The sequence below is a fragment of the Fonsecaea monophora genome (genome assembly GCF_001642475.1).
Source record: "Fonsecaea monophora strain CBS 269.37 chromosome Unknown Scaff50, whole genome shotgun sequence".
Classification (NCBI taxonomy): domain Eukaryota; kingdom Fungi; phylum Ascomycota; class Eurotiomycetes; order Chaetothyriales; family Herpotrichiellaceae; genus Fonsecaea; species Fonsecaea monophora.
This window is the reverse complement of record NW_019173981.1, coordinates 215,119-241,928: the sequence shown is the minus strand read 5'-3', so window position 1 is coordinate 241,928 and position 26,810 is coordinate 215,119. Positions and strand designations below refer to the sequence as shown.

Here is a 26,810-nt window from a genome sequence, read left to right as displayed (position 1 = left end):
GAACAACTCGATCATCGTACACTGTCTATACCCGTACCATAGGTATCAATGGCATTGTCGGTTTCAGATCGTCCAAGCTCGGTCCCAGACTCAGCGTCGCCGCTGGCCTCCCCTTTTCCACTGGGGACCTTTTTCATACCCCGTTTTCTTCATGCCTGTCACAACCCTTTGTTCTCCTCCCATGAGTTACATCATAAGAAGCGACCATGCGCATTCCCCCCTTCATGCTCAGAATCGTCCATCCCGTTCGTGAATCAAGTTCAAATCTGTGGCACCCAAAATAGCCCCCCCAAGCAGCAAAGAGCTCGAAACTCCTCGGACCCCCCAAACTCCCATAACCTCCCATAAGACCCGCGTTTTGACAGACAAACCCTCCCAATCAACTCACAAGATCCAGACTAAATGCCACTCGCAACGCTGTAAATCAAACCTCTCCCAGCTCTTGACTGCTTTCATCCTCTGCCTCCGCTTCCCTGACTATCTGGTCTGAACATCTCGCCCTCGATGCTCTTCTCGCTTCGGTTTCTCTTCCAGAATGCGAGCCCCAGTTTTAGTCTGCTCCTTCTCCTGCCCATAGTCTTGGTACTGGCTTTCCTGTCTTTGGCGCTTGCATCTTCCACGTCTCCATTACTCAAGATGGTCGTATGAATATCATATTTGCTGCTCTCTCTGCTGGTTGCGCTGTTACTGCCCATGCTAAAACTGGGTCTCAGTACCGGACTTCCTGAGTGCATCGGTGCACTTACTGCCCGGTTGCGTATGGCTTGGAGACTGTTTCGAAGCCTCGTCAGTTCTTCGCTTTTGTCTGAAGTGTAGCTTGTAGCTTCAGTGCTTCCGCTAGGGGTCAAAATGTGCCCCTCACCACCGCCACCACCTCTCAGGATGCCACTCGTGGTGTTGTCGCTTTGAGGCGACCTGGCGGTCGGTGACGTATTGATCGATTCAATTTTAGGCTGCTTAGATTCGACGTCGCTTGCTGGGGCGCTGGCACGAAGGCCGGGATGTGAAGGATTGTATTGACGTTGGGGATCGTAGGTTCGTACTGGCTCGTCCTTTTTCGAGGTCGCAAAATTGAATTTTTGCATATTTTCTGCTTCTGAGGCGTTATTTCCCTCCAAAGCTTCCTGGGGGATAGCCTCTGTTCCTGCGCGCATTGATACCGCATTATCCCTTCTTGGATCGTTGAAGGGTTGTATAGGTTCTGTGGTGTCATTTGATAATGAGGCTAGCCGCGGAGTATTGCTGGAAGTGGTGCCATTCCTCTCTTCTCTGTGAGTGGTATCCAGCGTAAGTTGCGCCGGGATATGTTCACCGTTGACAAGGGCTGAGCTGGCCCATTCCTGATCAGCCGCATTCAAATTCTGTTTAGATTTCGAGGCAGATCGGTCACGGGTGGTTGAGACGGCTATCCCTGCAGCATCTGCTAATGACAACCGATGAGTACTGTCTTGTGGTGTGGTGTTACTACCCTGTCGGCCACGTCCAGATTCCGAGCGCGGCTTCTCTGGCGAATGATTACCGTCTCGGAGTGGAGACACCGGCAGATGTTTCTCTTTTCCATGGTCCTGCAGTCGGCCGACAGGACTTTGGGTCCTGGGACTTATTGAACCTCCATCACCAGGCCCAGTTCCCTTCATGACAAGCTGGAGTTTCTTTTCATGCTCGGCTCTTGTAAACCAAACTCCTTTGTTGGTCAGGATCTCGTCGGCAGCGAACCGCATGGCAGGAATTATGTCAGCAACGTTGGCGAAAAGCGGATGTGCAAAGATGGTCATGAAGCCGATCTGGCCATTAGCAAGCTTCAGCATATTTCCCAATTCAGGAGGGCCGCCAAAGAGTGTCGTCTCCATTCCCACGGCTTGCTCCATCTCTCCTTGATGCGCAAACTCCTTCTGAAGTAGATGGGTCCATTTTTCGGCCACCAACCATGGTCGAGCCTGGCACTGTCAGTAGGAGGAATGGATCAGACATGAGATGATGTGAACATACCACATTGCTGATGTCAGCGCATTTAATCAATAGCCCACAAGCCAAAGTCCGCGCCCAGTCGATGTCCTTTGGTGACCATCCATCAGTCGCTCCGCTTTCATGGATTTTCTCCTGCAAATTGCCCAGTTGTTGCATGTAGTCGGAATGGATCCCCATATCTGTGGCGAGAATGGTGCTGATCATCAGTCTCCGAAGAGCCTTATCCTGGAATGCAGTGTTCCAATGTCGCCGAAGAATTTGAGAGTAAGCCGCACAGTGAAAGGCCTCGAGAACCGACTGATCGTTGTACAATTGCGCAAGAGGCGCATTCAACTTGACCAGAAACATGTTGTTGACGCCAGGATGGCCAACATCGTGACCAATGGCCGAGACCAAAAGGGTGAGTGCTTCGAAGGGCCCTAAAAGTCGTGCTATTGGTGACTTCTTGTCTGCAAAAGGTGATGGTTCGGCACCTGCAGGATAAGGTGGTAGAGTGCCTATTTGGAGGAGGAAGTAGAAAACTGATTGCAAGACATCGACAGCGTGCCTGAAGTTGTGATAAAGGACAAACGAATTGTATGCTACACGGCACCCTTGCATAAAGTGAAGTAGGTCGCCTGTTTCATGGGTCAGCGAGGTGCAACGATATCAGTCGACGATGGAACTCACGTTGATTCATGCTCCACTGCTCACACTCCTCCATCTGAAGACAATGATCCAGCATAAAATAGCCAGCGTAGACGAGTTCATCCTCTGTAAAGTCATGGCCAGAAAAGTCCCAACGGCCGACAGCTTGGGCGACGGCCTCTTTCCGGGACTCCTGCACATACAAGTCACGATGCTGGTAATCCTCGATGATATTTTGCGGTTCGCAAATCCCCTTGAGTAACTTTTTCACCATGGCTTCGCGAAGATAAGCATAGGGTTTCTCTTCTTCCATACCGACCCATGATTGCTTGCGATTCCTCCGAGCCATGGCCATGAAACCTGCTTGCTCCTTTTTTGCGTTCTTGTATATCCGGTAGGCGTGGACCGTCAGACCCATGATCCCGGCTTTGTCCAATGGACTCTTCACAACATCGAGCGCTCCAGCATCCAGGCACTGTAACATTAACTGCGCGTCGATGATATCCGACTTGTCTTCGATCGCAACGGGTTTGGACTCAGGGCCAAATGGTGCCCGAGAGACCTCGGGTTGAGGCTCTGTCTCCAGAGCCTGATCGTGGGAATCATTCCGTTTGGGTTGCACAATCGCCACCGGTATTATCAGCTTGACACCCTCGTCAACTTGGAGATCGGATGCTATGCGGGACAGCAGTTGAAGGCCGTATGACTCGTCGGACTCAGAGGAGAAGGTGATTTCCTTCCTAAGCAAGCTTGGGGATGGTAATGGAGAATCGGAGGAGGGAAAGAATCTGGGTCTCGCTTTGGTATGCTCACGCTTTGACTCGGAGCCGACGTCAAAGCAGGCAAGTATCGGAGTACAATCGAGCTTGACCTGGTCGTGAAGTTCGGAGAGTTTTGTGGAAAATGCCCTACCAGAACTGCATACGTACACTTGATATCTCGGCGTCAGTCGCGGTCGGAGCTCAAAACAGGCAGCTCTACTTACCTTGGTTGAATACAGTCAAAAAGGCATTGACGTTGGTCTGCAAGTCGAGGGGCAGGTCCGAGAATTCCACCTGCGAATCTGCTCTTGCGGGCGTGCTAGGAGACAGCCCCTCCCGAGAAATCCATCTTTCGGTGTTGAATCTTTCGTCAATGTATATGACTCGACAGGCGGAAGGGTCCATGGCGTCAGCGATGGTTTGAATGGCAAGGAGAAGAGACCGTCGCTTCAAGAGGGTTCACGGGCCCATAATGCGATCAAACGGCCGTCGGGACGATTTGTGAGACCTCGATTTTGCCGTTTCCTCCTCCGGTGACGTTATGAAACTCCAGACAAATTTACAATAAATCTGACAGACAACTCGAGGACGATGTACGCTTATTGTAGGCCCATTGCGCGCGAGAAGACGGGTGGTCCTCGAATGAGTGGGAGAGTAAAAGTACTCTCCTCACTTGCGGTCAGGCGGAAAGAGACAAACTTTGGCTCAGGAGCTCGACGAGGTTACCAGGGCCGATATGAGACGAGTCATACACGCTCAGGCTGCGCTGATTCGATGCCGTCGAGAATCGGGGAGTGTGGATGGGAGGATGGTAAGGCAAGCTGCGAGTGGGTGGCAGGTCGCAGCTGTCAAGTTTTTCGAGTCTTCGGGTAGTCGCAGACGCCGCCGGGGAAAGTGACTGAAGCTGCAGACAGGCGAAACACAGACAGCTCTCCGATGAGATGGTGAAAGTTGACCTGGCGGAGATCCGATCGAAGAATTGAGGAACAGAGGACTGGGAGCAGTGAGGGTTTGTGCAGGCAAATGGGAGAGGGAGGGATTCGAGCTTGGTTCTGGTCGCAGGAGGTCAGGGCAAGTGGTAGCAGGAGTGGATAAGTGTAGTAGTAGTGGTAGACACTTGCGAGTTGGCTTCGCTGGGGGCGACAGAGAGCGAAATCGAGAGGCCGAGCCCTCACAGGCTTAGGGCGAACCCTCCCCGAGGATTAGTTGGCCTGGTGGCACAAAGCACAAGACGCAATTGGGTCTGACAATGGGGGTGGATCTGCTATGGAAGGAAAAAGGAAGCGCAAGGGAAGCCGAAGAGAAGCGCGAGCGAAGGTGCAATCGAAGTGCGGAGCAGGCCAATGCATGCCCACGAGAGCCAATTAGGGCCTGATGTGGGCATGCTGGGGGGTGCAGTTGAGGGCCAATAGGTTAGCGGGCGATAGACAAAACGGCAGGCCCTTCTAAGTAGAGTTAGGGGTCCTCCAGTGACCAAGTGCGCCAGTCACCAATGCTCACCCTCCTTCAAGGTCCACTACGACTTGTTTCCCTCCCTTGCCCATCGTCCCATCCCATCCCATCCCATCTGGGTGCCATCCATCCTTAGGGGCAAGTGACCTGTGCTCCTCCCGTCTATCGTGGGTGCCTCCGGGACGTCCTAAGGTGCCTACTTGGGTGCCTACACCATAACTGACCATACAAATATGCTGCCAGCTATGTCAGCCTACTTACCTGGTATGCACAGAAGGTATCCAGTTTCTTCTCATCATCCCCGCCATTGAGCTTACCTTTTCTTAGCTGCCTTGACCGTCTTTCTCATTCTTCAGCTGGTGTGGCTGGGAACCATTGCGCAGTCATGACCTCCCTGCCTCCCTCATCCAGGCACCCCTCTTTTATTGACCGTGTCAGGCTTCCATCAGCCTTCTAGAAACCGCCCATCATTTGTCGTACCACAATTCCCTCTCTCCAGCAAAGCAGAACAAGGCAGATGATCACTGTTTTACTTTCTTGGCCATCATCACTTCGTCATCCCTCCATCATTTCAACAAGTACACGTCACTGGCGGTTACGAGGCACGAGGTTAAAAAAAAGACTCATCGACGGTGGATACTCATTCACGACAACTCCCCCTCAGAGCATTCAATTGATGGGCGCAGCTGACTTATGTTATCCAGGGAATAGAAGTCTAGCACGCTGCTCCCACTGGAGAAATGCTCCCGGGAAATGTGTCTGTTCACCTCGTCCGGGCCTTGCCTGTGTCGATCATTAACTCGACCTCTGTCGATCAGCACACAGGGGCCCATCCCCCTCTAGCCCTGGTGGCCCATCCGCGCGTACCCTTGAATTCTGCATGTTGATCCAAACGGGCATCATCTCCTTTGGTAGTGGCTTCTTTCAGATTGACATGTTTCTCCACCGGTACCCGTACTCTTTTTGTCATTCACATCGTCCACTAGCTATCGGGCATATCGGTTTAGTTGTACAAATCCAACCACCATCCCATGCAGCTCCCACCGTAAGGGTCATTGACTGATACCTGGACACGCCGCCCCCCTTCTGCTATGCAAAGAACTGCTAATGCTGCTGGAATTGTGACATAATCGGACTCTGATGTTTTCGTCGGCCTCGGGCTCTCAATTCTGGTCCTCAGTGGTCAAGACTAGCCGCCTGTTTGAATCGCTTAGCCAGACTTTCTGACGGGCTGCCAGGGTCGAAAGATTCATCCTCTGTCTGCAAACGCCACGGACGCTTCAAGGGCCGCTCACCATATGTTTCGAGTATCGCCAACAAGGTCCCCCATCCTGGTGATTCCGTCAAATGGATCGCGTCCACCTGGTCATGCGTGGTTGCCACTCGGCATAGGATCTGTTCTTCTTCCTATAATGACGGTCAAATACATGTCTCGTCTCCAAGAGAGTCAACTTACCTTGCTGAATACACCCATACCGTGCAAAAAGCACAAGAGGTGGAAGTCGGAAACTGCGTCGATCGATTGTGACGAGCGCAGTTGTTTAGCCACGTCCGCTGGATCCTGGCCCTCGGCCACAGCTTCCCGATTCTCAACTGGAAACTTGCCGTTCTTGAACAGAGGGTTCGGCTTGATGGGCATTCCCGCTGTCAAGGACACCAACAAATATTCCACGGGGAAGCTGGGCTTAGCATTCTCTTGCACATTTGCACCATACTCATTGAAACGACGGTAGAAAACTTCAGGTATGTATCGAGTTCTCCCGTTCGGGCCTTGATCGTCTTCGGACTGGACCAACATCACCGAAGGATCTGCCGAAGGTTCCACAATGTCTGCGCGAACCATCTCGACAGCGGCATTTGATGCCTGGTAAGCTCGGATCGTGATACTTTCGTCCTCATCTCCGGTGACAACGCATGTTACGAAATTTGAACCGAACCGGCCCGTCTCGCTCCATTTCGAAGGCTTTGGATATTGAGATTGGAGCCGAGCCGCAAAGGCAATCTCCAGAGATGAAAGAAAATACGAGTCGATGTGTCGCTTGCAAACAGCTTGACCCTCTCCTTCTTCAGGGGCCAGTAGATCGGTGAAAATGACTCCCACCCGTTCGAGTCCACAAAGGCGGGCAACGTCATCGACATCCTTTTCATTCGGCCATTCGAGCAGTGTGAGCCCGTCAACTTCGCACATTTGAGGTGGTTCGTAGATGGCTTCAACCACAGCCTTCACACCCAAGGGGACTTCTGTGTATTCTTCGTATCGACCATACAAAAACCCCAGCCGTTGAGCGCCTGATTTTCTCCAGAAATCGATCAGTTTGTCCACCATATCTGCCGAGGAAAATTCAACATGGTCCACCATTCGAAACTCTTGTGGCTGTAATGTGATAGCGCTCGGTTGACATTTCGTACATATTCCTTCGGGCCAGGGAGGATGGCCAGACGGGCAGTCCTTCTTCACTCGATAGTAAGGTTCAGAAAGCGGGGGCATGTACGAGCTCTTCAATTCGGGCTTATTCGTGGCGGAGTTGATTTTGCGCAGATAGCTGTGGAAGGATAGATGCTTTATTTTCTTCTCGTCGAGGTATTTCTTGTCGTAGGGTTCTAGAGGCTGGCAATAATCACACATGCCTTTTGGCCCATGTCGACACATCTTAAGGTCTCTGGGTCTTGAAATCTTTCCATCCAGCTTGTCTAACCTGTCGTCCAAGGCAGATTGTTGCACAACTTCCCATGGATTTTTAACAAGTGTCGGAGAGGTAATTGTCGGAGCGGTTACAGGAGCCGCAGGCTCTGGTAATGCGATGGTGCCGTTCAAGCGTCGAGGGGCAGATGCGACATCACCGTTGGTGTGACCGTTGGGTATGGTGTCATGTTCAGAAAACCCGACATACAACTTATCTCCATGTTTGAGTCCAACCTGGCGCAGTTCTACCCCGGGGAGGTCGACGAGACGTCGCTCTCGACTTGGGTCGGGTTTCGAGCTGACGGGCTTGTTGCTAAGGACTATTGAAGAGGCGTCGGTATTCGGGGGAAGGTGGTCAAGGATCTGGAAACGCCCATCATATTAGCGAATTCAAGGTTTCCCTCAGGCACACGGGATTGGAGTTACCAGGGAAGTCAGGGATGAGAAATGTTCGGTAGGCTCGACGTTCAGTCGGAACTGGCCCCATTTCGACTCGAATCGTAACAACATGGTTGAAGGGTGCGGGGCGTCCGCGCGAGGACAGAGGGAGGGCGAGTCAAGTCTAGCGGATGTAGGGCAAAGAGCAGATGATCAAAGTCCCGTGGGAGATATATGAGGGACAGAGAACAACCCCAGCGTGAGTGAGGGCAAGTATGAGGTGAGGTGAAATAAAGGACAACAAAGAAAACAAACGCAAAAGGTCGAAGTAGCCTCGAAGAATTCGTATACCTGATGGTAGCGAGGCTCTCGATGGCGAAGTTGATGGTTGGCTCAGTCCTCATGCGAGATGATCACGGACAACCAGTGACAACTTCTCCGAAAACGCTTTGTGGCCAGGCTCCAAATCTTACGTCATGCAGGGCTGTGGCTGTGGTGGCTGTAGTGGCGCAAATACCACTCCCAACACTGGTCGAATACTCGCAAGGCTGCATTACAAATCTACTTGGTATAATGCGTTCAAAGTGATAATTCCTTCGGTTTCTGCCATTTTCGTTTCTATTGCCATTTACAATGATCAAAACAGACATTTTCTCGCGCTTTGATACGTCAACATCCATCAGAAGGACACGTACAGACCCGTGCTCATCGAGACAATCCAGAGGATATCGTATGCTAGTAATTCAATCAAACTCCATCATACATGTGCTCCCTGACATACCGGCAACGCTGCTAGTATCAACATGCTCAAGCTCGAAGCATCGCCCACGCCAAATGGAAGAACCCCCACACTCATTATGCATCCTTGTACAATTCTCCCAGCCGCTTTTCCAGAATCTTTCGTCCTTCGTCTGCTCTCCAAACTTCTTCTGACGGTGCACCTTTCACAATCTCCCATGCTACCAACTTGTCTGTCACTTTTGTCAAATCCTCTTGCTTTCGTTCCCAATCCTTATCCCTTTTCAGGTGAACCCCAGAAGTGACGACGACAAGAGGAACGCCACGATCCTGGATATTGCGAGCGCTGACAACCTCGTTCTTGGTCAACGAGTCTGCAACCAGGTTTTCTTGCAGCTTGTTCTTGATAAACTTGCCGCCCTGGTAGGAGGACTTGCCATACACACGATCCTCTTTAGTACGGCCCTTGAACAAAGCCCCGGCCAAGCGATCGAGTCCGAGCGGAGAAATGATTCCACGTCCCCACAGGATGAACCCACGACCAGGTGCGCCGACTTTATAAAGAAGATCTTCATGAAGACCATCGATGAACATCATCCCCCTGATATCACGCGGATGTCTAGCAGAGAAGACTCTGCTGTAGACACTACCGATGCCAGCAGATACCAAGATCCATGGGCCTTCCTCACCTGCAATGGCCAGCGCTTCAGAAATTGCATCTGCAGACATGCCAGCCGAGTGTGGAGACGGCGCGTTGTCAGACCATGCAATCCCAGGTCGATCCCAGTAGCAGTATCGGTCAATGGTACCGTTCGTCCATGCATCGTAAACCCATCCCTCGAAGCTGTCTTCCACAGGCATATATCCTCCCTCAAGTAAGACGGTAGGTTTCGCGTTGCCATCTGCGTCAAAGGTCTGGTTGCCAACGCAAGCGAGATGGACGGCGTATTTGTCACCATCCACCAAGTACCGCTTGCCAGGAGGCCTTAGTGTAGCGTCCCTCGAGCGCAACACCAGGACAGCCGTAAGCAAGACAACAATAACCACGTACAGGGCCATAAGGACGGTGGCAGTCAGTACAGCACACCATTCTCGAAGAGAACGACGGGTCTCTTGACGACCTGTAAGACGCACTTCTTCTTCTGCCTTTCCCCATTGGACCGTCCTATTTGTGACGACATTGTATAGGCCAATTAGGGCTGCCCATATTACCGAAGCGACTCCGATCCAGCCTTCTTCCAGCCTAATGCGAGGTACTGCGAGGATAATGATCATGTCGATCAGCAGAATGACAGAGATTGCCATGCTCAAAACGCTCATAGCAGTCGATGGAGTGGCAAAGAAGAGGAGAGCCGTCAGGATATTGCCGATAGTGAGGGTTGTCCAGGCGACGTCGAAGAAGCCCGAGCCTCTCGAATTGAAACGCGGAGGGCTGACAAAGATGGAGATGAAAAGTAAGGTCCACCATAGACAGGTGATCATCAAGAAGAAAACTTCGAGCCATCGTAGAGCTCTGACCGAGAAGAGGTTGTAAGGTGTTACCTAGGAGGACGATTAGCTTGCTGATGTGTCGGGCCGTTTGTGAAGACCTACAGCAGGATCATCAGGACTGAGAAAGCCGGGACCTCGATCACGGCGAGGCAATAGCCGTGTTCTTTCATTGGCTTCTTCTGAGGGACCGCTGGATTGATGATGGGATGTGGTGGCTGCGGCGCTGTCTTCTTCCTCTTCTTGAGGTGCGTGGTCATTATCCTTCTTGCTATTCCCCCACAGAGAAACCATGGTGACCAATCTAGACCAGTCCAAGCTATACGGAGGATCGCAACTGGCGAGGCTCTAGGTAAGGATCACAAGACGTGAATATTTGTTGGATGTGATCAGGCACGTTTCCATCGAGTCTCTGAGGTGAATGAAGGCGGTGGAAGAAAGAGGTATTAGGATCGAACGATGAGGAAAAGAACATTAGTGAGAAAAAAACAAAACAGCTGGGCGTGAAGCTTGAGAGCCAGTGTATGTGGTGGTGTCACCTGCAAAAAGCGATTCTCACGACGTCATGGAAAAGCATCCAAAACCCCATTACGGGATTCGGTACCTCGTACACAGCAATGGGTCCTAAGGTGGATGGATGATCGGCGGCTTGATCTCTCGCTTCTGGGCCAATTGTTGCCGCAAGTGATTCGTCATATTTGGCTGCTGGACCCCCCGTCCTCTTGATAGCAGAGCTACGATGCGAAGAATTGATGTCGACGGGATGACAGCGGGTAGGCTGGAAGGAGAGTGAGGTGCATCAGAGCAGCACATGCGTCAACGGCTGCGCTCTAGGAAACAAATTGACCGGCATGGCCCTGTCTTTATCGTTCTACGCTGCTCTGCTACTGTCTTAAGTTTCTCCCGCAACTGCGCCCAGCCAACAGCACTCATTCCCGCTCATCCTCCACAGCAGATCACAAGACACCGCCACACACCCTCTGCTCACTCGCCATCCCACCGTTTAGTCAGAACCACTCGCATGAGCCACACCTTATTCATCGATGTCCTCTCGAACCCTTGAAACCAATTGACAGCCTTGTCTCGACTATCGACATTTCGTTATGAGTGATCTGCAGAAATCTTTTGCACGAGCACGCTTGTCTCATCTCCCTCCAGAGCCCCCGGCCGTTGCAGACGAGCAAGATGAAGAAGACGACGATTTGACGGCTTTGAGACCAGGATCTCCGAATGATTCTTCTTCCTCGGCCTCTTCAACGTCGTCTACAGGCACTATCGTCCCGTCGCCCAGCCGGAACCTATTCGAGAAGCCCAGAAGGTAACATGAGGGACACAACTCTGTCCAGACTAAGACGGCGGCTCACATACATGATAGTTCCGTCCAGAAATCCCGTACTGCACCTCTTCCATGGGATGATTTCTTTGCCCAAGACCTCGCTTTCGACCAGAAAACACCATCCGAGACAATCCACCACCACGTCTATCTAACCCCTCCCACCGCTTCGGGTCCCCTCATCGTCACCCATCATGGGGCGGGCTCGTCAGGCTTGTCATTTGCTGTCTTCACTATAGAGTTGCTAAAGATCCTCCCCAGTGCTGGTGTTCTCTCACTAGACGCACGAGGACATGGGCAGACCACCACAACGACTTCATCTGGTGGCTCACCACCGTCTCAAGACCTCAGCCTGACCACTTTAGCGGAGGATGTGGCCTTCGTCGTCAATGCTGTCAAAGCATATATGAAGTGGTCAACCTTGCCAGATATCGTCTTGATCGGACACAGTCTAGGAGGTGCTGTTGTGACCGAAGTGGCCCACGAGAGACTTCTCGGCAACGCATTATTAGCATACGGCGTGCTCGATGTAGTCGAGGGTTCAGCTATGGACGCTCTCAAGAGCATGGATACCTACCTCTCCACGAGACCCAAATCCTTTCCTTCTCTCGCTTCGGGCATTGAGTGGCACACGAAATCTAGGACGATCCGAAACACCACTTCGGCGCGAGTCTCTGTTCCATCACTGCTACATGAATCCAAAACAACCAAAGACACATGGTTCTGGCGCACCGATTTGGCTGCCACCAAACCATTCTGGGAAGACTGGTTTGTCGGCTTGTCGAAGAAGTTTCTGGAGTCTCGGGGTGGCAAGTTGCTCCTCCTGGCAGGAACGGACCGTCTTGATAAGGAGCTTATGATCGGGCAGATGCAAGGTAGGCCATACCGGAGTCAATGCATTCTCGTCTTCAGCTGAATGTGCATAGGGAAATACCAACTTCAAGTCTTTCCTGAGGCTGGTCATTTCATACAAGAAGACCAACCGACCAAAACCGCTCAGATCGTGGCGGACTTTTACAGGAGGAATGATCGCACCGGACTCGTCTTGCCCCCGAAAGTAGACGACCTGATCAAGCAGGGCAAGTTGAAACCAGCTGGCATCAAATGAGTTGACCAAAGGAACATATCTCCACAGGCGTAGACCGACCAAGAGGAATATATACACCCGACAATCTTTACCTCTTCCTCCCCTTCGCCTTTCCACCGTTCTTCTTATTCTTCTTCCCCTTGTCCTTGATCATCCGCTTCACCGCCTCCTCGCTGCCCTTTCCCTTCCTCCACATCTTTCCCTCTTTTCTCTCACGCGCATCGTCGAGGCGCTTTTTGTCTTTGTTGCTCAACCTTTTCTTCTCTGTCCGCACTTTCACGACTCCCACCCCGTCTGGGCCGTTCAATTCCATCCGACCCTTGTTCTTGGCATCGCGCTTCTCTTTCTCAGTTTCGAACCAGGTCCGCTTTGGCCGAGCCATGATTTCGGACTCGTGCTTGATGAGGTTCTCTCCACGCTTAATCTCGGCTTCGGTAGCGGCAATTTGTTTTTGCTCTTTCTCTTCTTTTAGTATCTCTTCGATCTCCGAGTCTAGGTCGTCGAGTCGCTGATGCATAGCGTCGACCTCTTGAATATCCATGACACGGGACACAACTTTCGCGCCTTGTTGTCGGGCGCTCTTCACCGCAGCCTTGACGACCTTCCGATCAGGTTCTGCGGCGATTGTACAAGCACACCCCGAGCGGCCTGCTCTTGCCGTACGACCCACGCGATGTAGATAGATCTCATGAGTCTGTGGTGCTTCGTAGTTGATGACAGTCATGACGTTTTTGATGTCCAGACCTCGACTAGCGAGATCCGTGGCGAGGAGGTGTGTTGTGTTGCCGTCTCGGAACGCATTGACTGCGCTGATGCGTTGTTCTTGCGTCATGCTTCCATGTAGTTCGCCGGCCTTTAGGCCCAGTAAACCAAAGACGACTCGCACACGATGGGCTTCTTTCTTTTGACGGAAGAAGACTATGGTGCGCTCGGTGAAGAAGTTCTGGCACAGCACGCACAGGGTAGCAAGGCGTAAACCCTCTCGTCCTTGGCGCAAGCGGACGAATTCTTGGACGAGCCCTGCTGTCGTGGACTTCTTTGCGTCTACAGACAAACGGATGGGGCGATTCATACCGACTCTTACTAGCTTGTCCACACTGTCGGTCATGGTAGCGGAGAAAAGCATCGTCTGCCTTCCTTTGGGGATGGTCCGCAGAATCTCGTTCAGCTCGTCTTCAAATCCGGTTTCGAGCATCCGATCGGCTTCATCCAGCACGAGGATTTCGATGCTCTCGACATTGAAGCTCGCCGAGTTGCGCATGTGGTCGATAAATCTACCTGGCGTGGCGATGACGACGTCGGGTCGTTTTTTCAGAATCGTTTCTTGTTCGCGCAGGGAGAAGCCACCTACGACTTGGGCGAATGTGATGTCTGTGAAGCGAGCTAGAGCGGTGGCGACACTGTAGCATTGGACTGCAAGTTCGCGGGTTGGCATGAGGATGGCGACTCGTGTTGTAGGCACTTTTCTAGGCCGGTACAGTAAGCGCTCAAGGATAGGGAGGAGGAAAGCTGCAGTCTTGCCCGAGCCCGTCACGGCAGACCCAACGACATCCAAACCTTGAAGGGCAACAGGAATGGCTCGGACTTGGATGGGTGTTGGGGTGGTGAATGAGAGCGCGGCTAAGCCCCGAAGGATAGGCCTTGATAGGGAGAACTGCTGGAACGAGGATGCGGACTTGATATCGGGGTGCTTGTTCTCGGGAGCGAAGAACGCAGCGCGTTTGGCCTTTTCGTCAGGGTCGTCCGAGACAGAAGTCTGCGACTCAGCATCGGACTGATCAGAGGCCAAATCATCGTCGGGGTGGGCAATGGGAGATGCCACGGAGTCGCTATCGGAAGCACTGTCGCCATCCTCCTCCTCCTCCTCCTCCTCTTCTTCATCCACTTCCTCGTCTTCAGATTGAGCATCTGCACCGAAAGTATCTGGAGCAAGAAGTTCATCGTCTTCAAAATTCGGGATCTCGACGTCGTCCTCGTCACTCCCTTGTTCCTCATCTAGCTCTTCTGAAGTCTCTTTTATTTTCTTAGACGCGATGGATGTTGTCTTCTTCTGTGCGCGACGAGCAATGATGGCGTCAATATCGACACCTTTCTTCTTTTGCTCTCGTTCTTTTGTGATTATGTTATCCTCGCCCCATCCGTCGAATTCTTCGAGGTCCTGCACATGGTTCATTCCGATATCAAACTCGAAATCGGGGTCGAGGGCACCATCTTGGACACCTGTTTCTTCGTCGCTTTCCGGATTGTCGCTTGGCACATTGTGATCATCGTCTTGAACTCCCCCTTTGACCTTCTGCTTCTTGTTCTTGCGGGTATGGTTCTTTTCTTCCCGTTTCCGCTTGGTACTCGTGCGGGGCTCTAACGCATCCGAGTCATCTGTATCAGGCTCACTAGCAGGCAGCTCCTCGTTATCAGAAATTGTGAGGACGAATTCGTCCTCGTCTATAGCACGGGTCATTGTAGGGTAAGTTTAGAGACTGTGGCTGCGGTCGACGAAATGACCTGCACGGCGAAGTTTTGACTGCAACTTTTTTTTTGGTGTATGACTGGCAGAATCTCCCAAGGCGGTGAAGGAAACCAGCACCAGCCACCAGCCTCACCATTTCCCTGACAAACCACTAACTACCTAAATCAGCTCGTCCATCCACTCTACATATTCTACCGGTGCTTTCAGAGGGTTCAAATCGATACATAAAAATGCATACCTTGTCAACTGCCTTCAGTGCATACGAGATGTTTTGATGCACAACCCATGTATAGCAGCAAAGAAACCTGCGTTGTACTGGTCACAAGGACCTAGTCGACCAGAGAGACGGTTTGCGGTTTCCGTCCATATCCTATTGTATTTTATGATCTGGGAGCATTAGAGATACCGAAGGCCGTCGGTCGTTCAACGCCCTCGTAATGATGACAAGATCGTTGGGTCCATACGGGGCGGGCCTGACTTTAGAGGTGAGCAAGTCTCAAATCCAAATCTCCATTCACATGTGAGTCTATGCTTGCTACAAAGCCTTGGAGAATCCTTTAGCAGAGTTTGAGGACACCTGTCCCTTCTCCACCGCAAGTTTGTGTTGGGGTGTAAGGCCTGGGAAGGGGAAACATGATGCAAGACGAGCAGAATTGACAGCTGTTGCTGTCCAGTCAGAGCCCTATTTGACATGTTTTCTCCTGGTGCAAACAGCCGTCCATTTGGCAGATGTACCCAGTACATTGCGCGGACTCGGGCTCCGAATATTCCCACGGATTCCTATCGATTTTCGTGAGCCTATACGAGTACATACACCGTCGCTATGGAGACATCAAATACGTCTGATGTATCAGTCCACATTAACCTGAAACATGGCGAAAGTCAAGCCCTGATGGAGTCGACAGTCAGTCCCATATATATACAAGTATTATTCAGCCCACGAGTACGTGGAAATGCACGGTTGCCTCCGGAAGTCTGAAGGACTGTCTGTCGTGTAACGGGAACCAGGGATCCAGGGTTTGGAGTTCTGGAAAGGTGGCTTGCAGTAGCTTCATGATGGCATCCCTGTTCACCAAGACTGCCATTGTCACCGCTTCTTTAAACGCATCGAGAAGTCGCATTGACCCGGTGGCATTGTGGATGCAGTTTGCTTGAAAATCGGGCCGGCACGGTCACGCTGAGGACATCTAGAATTTAGCCTTGCGAGTGTCGCCTACACAGAGACTGCAGATCACAAATTTCACCATGAATGATCGCTAAGGCTGGATCTTCACGACGTCTAGAACACATCCCTCTGAAGAGGCCGGGTTGGAGAAGCCCAGCCTCTTTTGACACTGGCGAGCCGCAAGAGCCACACTCGATGCGTCCAGGCGGGTCCAGCTGAGGTGATCGAAAAGATTCGCCGACTCCCCTGCTCAAAGACACATGGGGGAAAGATCAATGATGGAGGGGAAATGGCTCACGGCTATTGCGCTTCGCCCGTTCGTATCGTTGCTCCGTCTGAGCACATTGAGACTACGGGTTGACTGGCGGAGACGGCCCACGAATCCAAGACAGAGAAGCAATGACAGGATCTCTTGCATTTCCGCCCTTTGCTGCTAGACTTTCAGCAAAGGGTTCTCTGGGTACACAATATGGACAAATGCAGCACAAGCCAACGCCACAAGAGGCTCGGAAGTCCCCACTGTCGCAGACGGGATGCCGGGTAAAGAAAGGTTCGAAGAGAGCCTGCGAAAAGGTGGGTAGAGTGATAGATTGATAGGAATGAATCTACAGGGCTGTCCCATGTCACCGGCGTGGCATGCCATGGCGGAACCGGGGTCCTTTTTTCTTTCATTATTGCAGGTTAAGATTTCTAGAGGATGGTGGTGACGGGAGGATGATGAGGCCTTCCTCTTCCCCTCTTCCCCCTTTGAGAGCTCAACATCCACCCCACCATACTGTAGGGTTTGCTTCCAAAAGAGACTCGAACAGCCCACGCTTCCTCAGCCCCTCCTACAGTAGGACACGTCGAGTTATCAGCCTCCCCATCGCCCGCCTGCCTTACTCCGACTCCAGTAGGGTTATCGTGGATTATCCCTCAAACGTTATCTTCCAGACCATCCCACTCTCTCTCACCCACGGGTTCTAGCGTCCTCGATCGGGATATTCCAAGCCTGGAATGGAGGACCCTGAGAACCTATCCCCATTCTCCTTTCTCTCGGATCGGGTACCTAGCAGCACCTGCAAATCACGGCAGTACACATGCCACGGCCGTGTTTAGTCAAGCTCGCCTCTGTTGGTTGAACCTTGGTGAGGGATCCCGAGTGGATCGCTTGTGGACACACACCGCTGTGCAGAAGAGAAGGAGAGACAGAAAACAAAAAAAAGTCGCCTGGCTTAACGACCTGCTACTGGGCCCTACACCTGCTGGAGCTGCTGGGCCTAAGCAAGCCAAAGCGAGGGTTTGTCGGCTGCAATCACGTCAGTTCCGGCCGCGCAGGCTGACTGCTCTTTGTAACATAACACCACATGCAACCGACAGCCAGGCCTGTCACTAAGCTGGCTTGTTTGTTGAACCCGTCTGCTTGCTCCCTACTTGCTCCCTACCCTACTTGCTAGTGCTGGATACGCTCGGAGGCCACAGGCGACTGTGGAATAGCGCCGCCAGCTACACCTGGAATTCCCACCAGATCCCTCTCGAACGGTGGACGGCCCTTGCATGCGCAACTGATTCGTCCTGCGCCCTCGTTCTGGTGCCACGGCTCTTTGTTGTCATCTTTTTTTTCCCCTCGCTCGCTCGTACCCATATTTATCCCATCATCCCGCCTTCTCTCTGACTGTCTTTCTTCTCAGCATGACCCTTTCTGCAGACACTGATTGCAGTCATGGCACCGCGCGACCAGAGCCCAATGCCACCGCCTCCAGTATGTTGTCCCTCAAGTCTCCGACTAAAAGTGAAAAGTAGCGGAAGGGGGAAATATTTCGTTTCAGCCTTGCTAATCCATGACTAGCCTCCCAACTCACCCGTTCTCAAACGTTGTCGGAATTGAAAACTCGTATCAAGGCGGGCCTCAAGACGTATCCCGACTTTCCAAAGGTAAGAAAGGACTTCGCATCACCCCATTGCTTCTGAAAGTATTGTTGCTAAGTGGGTTGGTGCAGAAAGGCATCCTCTTCGAAGACATCCTCCCACTCTTCGCCTCTCATACTCTCCATGAGGACTTGATTCGAGCATTCGAGCTGCAGATTGCCGAATCACTCGGTCCGCACAATATTCCTGATGTGATTGTCGGTCTCGACGCGAGGGGTTTCCTCATCGGACCGACATTAGCCTTACGATTCGGAGCCGGGTTTGTTCCTGTCAGAAAAGCAGGCAAACTCCCGGGCGAGATCGAAACAGCAGAGTATCAGAAGGAATATGGCACCGACACCTTTGCCATGCAGACTTCCGCCATTCAACCTGGCCAGAAAGTCCTTGTTGTTGACGATCTGATCGCCACAGGTGGTTCGGCAGCTGCAGCAGGGACACTGGTTGAGAAATGTGGAGGACAGCTGCTCGGATATATCTTCATTATTGAACTCACCTTCCTCAACGGTCGAGACAAGCTCAATGCTCCGGTTTTCACACTCCTCGAGAGTCAAGAAGACTGACCAGAGAGCGATTTGACCATGAAGCATGTCACGACTCGAGACGGCCGTTTTGGCCAGGTCGACGGACGATTTCTCAACAGTCTTCTCGGATTCAATTCGACTATACACTACTCCAGTATTCCCTATGTGTTGTCCGATGTCCCCTGGCTCGGCAGTACACTCATATGTCAAACGAGCAAATAATTCTCCTCGGTTTGCGCCCGAGCGAGAGCCAAAATCCTTTGTTTCCGGCGTTTTCGTTGGAAGATTCAAATACGTTACTGATGAAATGCTTACCAAACGACCTTAATATCTACAATCCGGTCGAATCGAGGCTCTATGCGATGCTGCTTCGATCCTTGTTCAAGTGATAAGTCAACGGTAAATTTGCCTTGTGTCGGACAGTGTTCCGAGGTGAAGGTGGTTCTGGGAAGTGCTCAGCACGAGATGATAAGATATCAATTACTCCAGGGAGATACGATTGAAGAACACCGGTTTGAGAGACCTTGAGTCTCTTTTCGCGTCGCGAAGCGGTGAGAGGTGCATCGTTGACGCAAGTTCACGACACGAAGTTTGCTGCTTTCTCTCTGTCAGGGCGTTATGGCAGAATCGCTAGAAGATAGATCCCAAAAGCATCTTCAATGATATCAATAAACATGTAAGCAATTGAAACATCAGGTTTGGAAGCCGTTCCCTTCTTCTTCACGGATTTATGCTATTTTAGCGGTCTAGGTTGGTATATACTCTGTCTAAGCATTGCTCTATCCGCCCAACCTAGCTTCCTAGGTATCTAGAGGCATGTAGGGGGGGTTACAGTAGTGTAGTAATAGCCCTTCACAGTCGACGGGATGGTGCCCCAGCAAACGGCGGGACCATCTTCGATCGTTGGAGCTGGAGCGTGCGACTCGATGCCCACCAGATGCTCAATCTTGATCCCCACATGCGGCACCTGCAACCACCAACCACGCACTACGAGGGCCATGTTTCGGAATCGTCTGAGACTGCGTTGCGCTTCTGGCGCTCAATCATCAACCTCATTGTTGTTATCCCTGGGTTCCCCGGCCTTTGCATGCTTCTGTTGTCGCTCGCTTAGTCTGTCATTTTTTCCTTTCAAACGGTTCCTGCGACACTGCCTTCAGCATCCAACGCCTCGGTCTGTTTCCAGACCCCGTCTGGTTCCTCGTCTTCTCGCGCCAAAATCTCAGGGACCGGCCAATACATGAAGGGTTGCAGAAATGTCGGGCATCCCTGCATTGGAAGATGCCCTGCGCAAGCTCGACGAAGAGCTGGAGGAAGGAGACATCACCCGCAAAGGCTATGAAAAGAGACGGACCCTTATTCTTTCGCAGTACATCAGTTCTCCCCCACCGGGCGTGCAATCGCAAACTCAATCCCAGTCACGAGGACTTCGCGTACACTCCCCTGACGACAGCGATCATCCTGCCTCTAATGAAGATTCCAGAGCCGCCTCACTTGCTGCCCTCACCGGTCGACCGGTGGGCAGTCTCTCGAGAAACGGGACCATGACCGAGGGCCATCCCAGTATGAGCGGGCATGCCTCTGTGCTCAGGGACGAATATAACGCGCCCAGGAGGAGCATTACTCCCCAAAGTCTGGTCCAGCGCTTTCAAGAGAGGGAAACGGGAAGTTTACAACAGGGTTCGATGTCGGGTTCCTCGTTCGATGGCCGGCGCGAAACCTTCCTGACTGCCAACGATCAGTCCCGCACGGAGACGTTGCTGAGCCAGAACTACGCCTTTAATCCTGATACCCAGCCGAACTATGGCGGCATGGACACTCGCAACTCAACCATGCTGGACTCGCAGCAGGGCTATTTCTCGGATTTTGCTGGCCAACAACGAGAAGACCATCAAGAGAATTATGGAGGCAATGTACACAGATATTCTCAGGGTGAGGTAACTTCACCCACCGCTCAGGTAGCGCCGCCATTTCTCGGTGCTGGCGAGCTTGCTGGGGGTGCGGCTATCCACCAGATGCCTCTTGAACCTCGCGAAGTGCCGTTCGCTATTTGTGACCCTCACGATTCACATATCGAGATGTCCAGGTTCGAGAACATCGCCGCCGTCCTCAGACACAGAGCAAAGACAAATCCCAAACAGGCGGCCTACTGGGTGTTGGATCAAAAGGGCAAAGAGCTCGTCTCCATCACTTGGGAGAAGTTATGCAGCCGGGCGGAAAAGGTGGCCCAGGTCATTCGCGACAAAAGCAGTCTTTATAAGGGGGACCGAGTCGCGCTGATCTACACCGAGAACGAAATCATCGAATTTGCGGTGGCACTTCTCGGCTGCTTTATCGCTGGTGTGGTGGCTGTACCGATCAACGATCTCAAAAACTATGCCAGATTAAACGTTGTGTTGACATCCACACAAGCACACCTTGCCCTGACTACGGAAGCCAACCTGAAGAATTTCCAGCGAGACATCACTGCCGCCAAGCTGAACTGGCCGCGCGGAGTGGAATGGTGGAAGACGAACGAATTCGGCAGCTATCATCCTAAGAAGAAAGGAGAGGAAGCTCCCCTGGTAGTCCCGGATCTTGCCTATATTGAGTTCTCTATGGCACCTACAGGCGACCTCCGCGGCGTCGTGATGAGTCACAAGACAATCATGCACCAAATGGCGACACTCAGTGCAATGATAACGTCGGCCACAAGTAATACCAAAGCCGATACCTTCAATCCTTCTTTGCGCGACAAACAGGGTCATTTGATTACCGGCTCGAGACATGGTGAAACAATTCTCAGCTACCTTGATCCGAGACAGAGCATTGGGATGATCCTGGGTGTCTTGTTGAACATTTATGGTGGACACACCGTGATCTATATTGACCAACGAACCATCGAGACACCTGGCCTGTATGCGAACCTCATCACAAAGTACAAAACAACGTTGCTCGTCGCAGATTATCCCGGATTGAAACGTGCCGTGTACAACTACCAGGCCGACCCGATGACGACGAGGAACTTCAAGCGCAACTTCGAACCCAACTTTTCAAGCGTGAAGCTATGTATGATCGACACCTTGACTGTTGACGTCGAGTTCCACGAACTACTCGCTGATCGTTGGCTCAAGCCGCTCCGCAATCCCCGAGCGAGGGAGATTGTGGCACCCATGCTCTGCTTGCCTGAACATGGTGGAATGGTGATCAGCATGAGAGACTGGCTGGGAGGAGAGGAACGCATGGGCTGCTCGCTAAACCACGAGATGGGCCGTGAACACGAAGCGGAGGAGAAGAAGGAAGAACAAAACGCGATTACAAAGTCCAGCTTTGGCAGCAGCCTCATCGGTGGCGGAACCAAGCCTTCCAAAGAACGCTCGACGGAAGACTTGGGAGAAGTCCTGCTGGAAAAAGAAGCTCTGAAAACGAACGACATCGTAGTGCTAGCTATGGGCGCCGAAGCGAGAACCAAGGCCAGCTCCTTTCCAAACGCCGTTAGATGCGGAGCCTTTGGATATCCTATTCCTGACGCCACTCTTGCGGTGGTCGATCCCGAGTCAGGCCTGCTCTGCGCACCAAACTCGATAGGTGAGATTTGGGTCGACTCTCCGTCTCTCTCGGGAGGCTTTTGGGCTCTGCCAAAGCATACCGAAACCATCTTTCATGCTCGACCCTTCTGCTTTAAGGAAGGCAATCCAACGCCAACCGCCATCGACCCCGAGTTTCTACGCACTGGCTTGCTCGGATGTGTCATAGAAGGCAAGATCTACGTCTTGGGACTGTATGAGGATCGACTCCGACAACGGGTTGAGTGGGTCGAACACGGTCTGGCGGTGCAGGAACATCGCTATTTCTTTGTCCAGCATCTGATCCTCAGCATCATGAGAAATGTCCCCAAGATACACGACTGCTCCGCTTTTGACTGTTTTGTGAACGATGAACATCTTCCTATAGTTCTTTTGGAATCGCCCTCGGCATCAACGGCTCCATTATCCTCGGGTGGCCCACCACAGCAGCTTGATATTGCATTGCTCGACTCTTTGGCCGAGAAAACGATGGACGTATTGTATCAAGAGCATCACCTGCGAGTGTACTGCGTCCTGATTACAGCGCCTGGAATTCTACCGCGCGTAACCAAGAACGGCCGGCGAGAGATCGGTAATATGCTCTGTCGCAAAGAATTCGACAATGGAGCACTACCTTGTGTCCACGTCAAATTCGGTGTCGAGCGGGCAGTGAAAAACCTGCCCGTGGGGGAGGACATCAATGGCGGCATCTGGTCTGCCAATTCAAGTGCCGCAAGAAACGAACTCCTGTACGGCCAGGAGACCCAGTGGTCGGGCGTCGATCCTCGCGAGGTCGTTATCGATGATAGAACGTCGACGGCCCTCAGTAACTTCACAAATATTTTCGACTTGATGCAATGGCGGGTGGCCCGACAAGCCGACGAACTTGCGTACTGTACCATCGATGGGCGAGGAAAAGAAGGTAAAGGCCTGACATGGAAGAAATTTGACCATAGGGTGGCAGCTGTCGCCTTGTACCTACGGAACAAGGTTAAGGTGAAGCCCAGCGACCACCTTATCTTGATGTACACTCACTCGGAAGACTATGTTTTTGCGATATACGCGTGTATGGTCTTAGGAGCCATCGCTATCCCTGTTGCTCCTCTGGACGCCAACAGGCTTTCAGAAGATGCCCCAGCATTCCTTCACATCGTGGCGGATATGGGTGTCAAGGCCGTCTTGTGCAATACAGATGTCGACCATCTATTCAAGCAGAAGATTGTCTCACAGCACCTCAAACAATCGGCGCAATACCTGAAAACGCATATTCCAAGTGTCTATAATACAGCGAAACCGGCAAAGCAGTCTCATGGCTGCCGAGAACTCGGGTTGACGATAAATCGTTCTTGGATATCTCCGACGAATCCGGTGATCATCTGGACGTATTGGACTCCAGATCAGCGTCGAGTCTCTGTTCAACTGGGCCATGATACCATTTTGGGCATGTGCAAGGTCCAGAAAGAGACATGTCAAATGACAAGCTCCAAACCGGTGCTTGCGTGCGTGCGAAGTACGATCGGCATAGGGTTCCTTCATACCGTTCTGATGGGCGTATACAATGGCAGCACCACTTATCTGATCTCGCCGCTGGACTATGCGCAGAATCCTGGCTCCCTGTTTCAGGCATTGTCCCGGTATAAAGTCAAGGATACTTATGCAACCAGCCAAATGCTGGATTTCGCCATGGGGCACGTCGTGGGCAAAGGGTTTTCTCTGCATGAGTTGAAGAATCTGATGGTGACGACCGAATCGAGACCTCGTCTTGACTTATTCTCGAAGGCGAGGCTACATTTCGCGCAGACAGGCCTCGAAAGGACGGCCATCAACACGATCTACGCTCATGTGCTCAACCCCATGATTGCGTCTCGCAGCTACATGTCAATTGAGCCGATCGAGCTCTGGCTTGATGTGCGCGCATTGAGAAGAGGGCTCATCTATCCGGTTGACCCTGACACTGACCCAACAGCTCTATGCGTTCAAGATTCGGGCATGGTACCTGTGTCTACCCGCATTGCGGTCGTCAATCCCGAAACTTGCCAACTGTGCCATGTGGGAGAATTTGGCGAAATCTGGGTTCAATCCGAAGCCTGCGCCAAGTCATTCTACATGTCGAAGCAGGTATTTGATGAAGAAAGGTTCAACGGACGTATCTTGGGTGGGGATCCAAATGCAACCTATGTCCGAACTGGGGATCTAGGATTTCTGCACAACGTCACCAGACCTATTGGACCGGGCGGGCAGCCTGTGGAGATGCAAATATTGTTCGTGTTGGGCAGCATCGGCGAGACGTTTGAAGTCAATGGGCTTAATCATTTTCCGATCGACATCGAGAGCACTATTGAAAAGTGTCATCGGAACATTACTCCTGGTGGGTGTGCCGTCTTTCAGGCCGGGGGCATGGTTGTTGTCTTGGTGGAAGTCTTCCGGAAATCATACCTGGCATCTATTGTCCCGGTCATTGTCAATGCCGTTCTTCACGAGCATCAAATCGTTGTCGACATTGTGGCATTTGTTGGTGACGGCGATTTCCCTCGAAGTCGATTGTCGGAGAAGCAGAGAGGCAAGATTCTGGCCTCATGGGTAACGAGGAAATTGCGTACCATTGCCCAGTTTGGCATTCGAGACGGCGAGGGCCCAGAAGGGCAGATGTCTACAGCACCCGGCGAGCGCAAAGCTCCTAGTATGATGAGTAAAACGCTATCAGTGAGTCAGCAAGACCAGCGACGAGCTTCGATTGCCTCCGAGTTCAGGGGAAATGCCCAGGGGGATCGAGTGTCCAGCCGATCGAGCATCGTGCCCGAACTTCCCTTCACGTTGCCACCGAACCATTATCAGATTGACCCAACGGGACTGTATGATCCTGCTGCGTCCGATGGCAACCAGACCGGAGTGTCGCTGAGCGACAAGCCTTATACTCTTCCGGAGGGAATAGTTGAGATGCCAAGCACCAACTTCGACGATATGGACGAGAGATCCAATCCCTACCTGACGGACGAAAAGTTCTTCGACCCAAATGCTGACCCAGATCAGCAACTTGACGATTATACTCCTCAAGGGTCACAACTTGGCCTTTCACAAGGACGACCGCCTAAGCTGTCTGTGGTCAACCCAAATGAATACTCAATACACGGTAGCAACGAAAACACGCCCACGTCGTACACGGCTACTGCCACGCCGACGTCAGCCATTCCGAACGCATTGAAAACACCCGTGGAGCAAGGGCAGGACAGTCCGTACGAAGACCAAGGTAATCCATTCCGAAACTCGATTCCGGCGTCAGTGCCCAGCTTTGATTTTATCACCCACGCTTTCTCCTCGTCGTCGGCTGCGACGAGAAATCCCGTGTCAGCACGAGATCAAATGGCTGGCGCCAGCGCCGCGTTCAACAATGTCACCTCCCCCATGCCAGCCAGTCCGACTGCTACAGGTGGCCGTGCACTGCTTCCCAGCCAACAAGCCCGATACCCCAACTACGGGGCGAATGTCAAACCCCAGCCTGTACGACAGGCGAGCGACCATTCTTATGAGGTCAAGGATCTGCCACAGGAGGCTTTGACATATGCTGCTTCGACATACAGCCGAAGATCTGGGTCGTCGACATACCAGGGCGACCAGAATCAGGATTCCAGCTCGCTACATCCCAGTGAAGGGCAACAGAGCGCGGGCATGCGTAGCTATCCGCCAAGCATCCGGAGGAGGTATGACGGGAGTGCGTACGATGGATTTGATTACTAAATGACATCTGGGCAGGTGATACTAGGGGTGTTGGTCAATTGTGATATAGTGTGTGACTTATGGTACTATTGGATAAAGGACAGTAAAAGTTTGGTGACCAAGGACGACCCGAAATGATAATGCAGTATGACCATGAACAGTATGCCAGGCATTGTGAGTCAGAGATTATGTGTACAAGCAAGACTCCGGATCTCGCACGTACCTAGGTAACTGGCATTGCTGGATATCGGGTATCTGGATCTGGATATCTGGGTATATGACATAATTGACAGTGACAAGGCTGCCAAGGCCGACTTGGAGTTCTCAGCGAGCACGTGACAGGGCCAAATCCAGCGAGTGGCTCCACGGGGCTCTCAGCCTCGTCGTCAGACCAACTCATTAATCCTTCTTTTCCCCCGCATGTTCGCAGCCCAAATCGCATTGCCGCGGCACGACTCGCCCCCCAAAACCAACGGTTGCACGGGCGGGGAACTCGCTTGAACGAAAAAGAACCCCCGCTTCTCCGAGAGTAGAGAAGGATCGGATGTGGCATTTTAAAGGGGAGGGGGAACGGGCAATGATTGAAGGAAGCGGAAAACAAAAAACGAGGAGAAGCAAGTCTCATGACGATTTCGATCGAGACGACAGCAGCCCACCATTCTCACCTTCATATAATCTACGTTTTACGTCTCGACATTCGACATCCGACATCCCAGGCACGTCAACATCCCTTTAAGCGACTAGGCTTCGTCCCAGAGCAGGAACAAGCATTGCAGTTTTGCATCCCGGAGAACGACTTGCTCGGCTCTTCTCAAGCTATTTCCCTTTTCTCCCCACCTCCTCCCCCTCGCATTAGATCCGATCCTAGGTTCACTCGACTTTGATCTACGTCGAACGCAATTTCTCACACCCGGCAAGCACGACAGTGAGCGAAAGCTGAAGCAGGAGAAGCTAAGAGAGAACCCTCGTCGCCATTCC

At 52.1% G+C, this 26,810-nt stretch overlaps 7 protein-coding genes across 7 annotated transcripts; 3 read left to right on the top strand and 4 right to left on the bottom strand.

Annotated features, from left to right (window-relative positions):
* Window positions 1-452: 452 nt before the first annotated feature.
* On the bottom strand, window positions 453-3,761 carry AYO21_06945 (hypothetical protein; the record flags this gene model as incomplete). The annotated part of the gene is made up of 4 exons (XM_022656904.1): window positions 453-1,937; window positions 1,990-2,585; window positions 2,638-3,525; window positions 3,581-3,761. 4 exons carry the CDS (start codon window positions 3,759-3,761, stop codon window positions 453-455), a joined length of 3,150 nt encoding a protein of 1,049 aa, XP_022510866.1.
* A 2,223-nt stretch (window positions 3,762-5,984) lies between these two features.
* On the bottom strand, window positions 5,985-8,001 carry AYO21_06944 (hypothetical protein; the record flags this gene model as incomplete). The annotated part of the gene is made up of 3 exons (XM_022656903.1): window positions 5,985-6,215; window positions 6,265-7,854; window positions 7,918-8,001. 3 exons carry the CDS (start codon window positions 7,999-8,001, stop codon window positions 5,985-5,987), a joined length of 1,905 nt encoding a protein of 634 aa, XP_022510865.1.
* A 723-nt stretch (window positions 8,002-8,724) lies between these two features.
* AYO21_06943 (hypothetical protein) lies at window positions 8,725-10,389 on the bottom strand (the record flags this gene model as incomplete). The annotated part of the gene is made up of 2 exons (XM_022656902.1): window positions 8,725-10,149; window positions 10,201-10,389. 2 exons carry the CDS (start codon window positions 10,387-10,389, stop codon window positions 8,725-8,727), a joined length of 1,614 nt encoding a protein of 537 aa, XP_022510864.1.
* An 809-nt stretch (window positions 10,390-11,198) lies between these two features.
* Window positions 11,199-12,536, top strand: AYO21_06942 (hypothetical protein; the record flags this gene model as incomplete). Its single annotated transcript, XM_022656901.1, has 3 exons — window positions 11,199-11,413; window positions 11,471-12,303; window positions 12,355-12,536. 3 exons carry the CDS (start codon window positions 11,199-11,201, stop codon window positions 12,534-12,536), a joined length of 1,230 nt encoding a protein of 409 aa, XP_022510863.1.
* A 67-nt stretch (window positions 12,537-12,603) lies between these two features.
* AYO21_06941 (hypothetical protein) lies at window positions 12,604-14,973 on the bottom strand (the record flags this gene model as incomplete). The annotated part of the gene is made up of 1 exon (XM_022656900.1): window positions 12,604-14,973. One exon carries the CDS (start codon window positions 14,971-14,973, stop codon window positions 12,604-12,606), a length of 2,370 nt encoding a protein of 789 aa, XP_022510862.1.
* A 2,845-nt stretch (window positions 14,974-17,818) lies between these two features.
* AYO21_06940 (adenine phosphoribosyltransferase) lies at window positions 17,819-18,615 on the top strand (the record flags this gene model as incomplete). Its single annotated transcript, XM_022656899.1, has 3 exons — window positions 17,819-17,888; window positions 17,976-18,061; window positions 18,127-18,615. The coding sequence occupies 3 exons, from the start codon at window positions 17,819-17,821 to the stop codon at window positions 18,613-18,615; spliced, it is 645 nt and encodes a 214-aa protein (XP_022510861.1).
* Window positions 18,616-19,829: 1,214 nt separating this feature from the next.
* On the top strand, window positions 19,830-25,853 carry AYO21_06939 (hypothetical protein; the record flags this gene model as incomplete). The annotated part of the gene is made up of 1 exon (XM_022656898.1): window positions 19,830-25,853. The coding sequence occupies one exon, from the start codon at window positions 19,830-19,832 to the stop codon at window positions 25,851-25,853; it is 6,024 nt and encodes a 2,007-aa protein (XP_022510860.1).
* Between the last annotated feature and the right edge of the window lie 957 nt (window positions 25,854-26,810).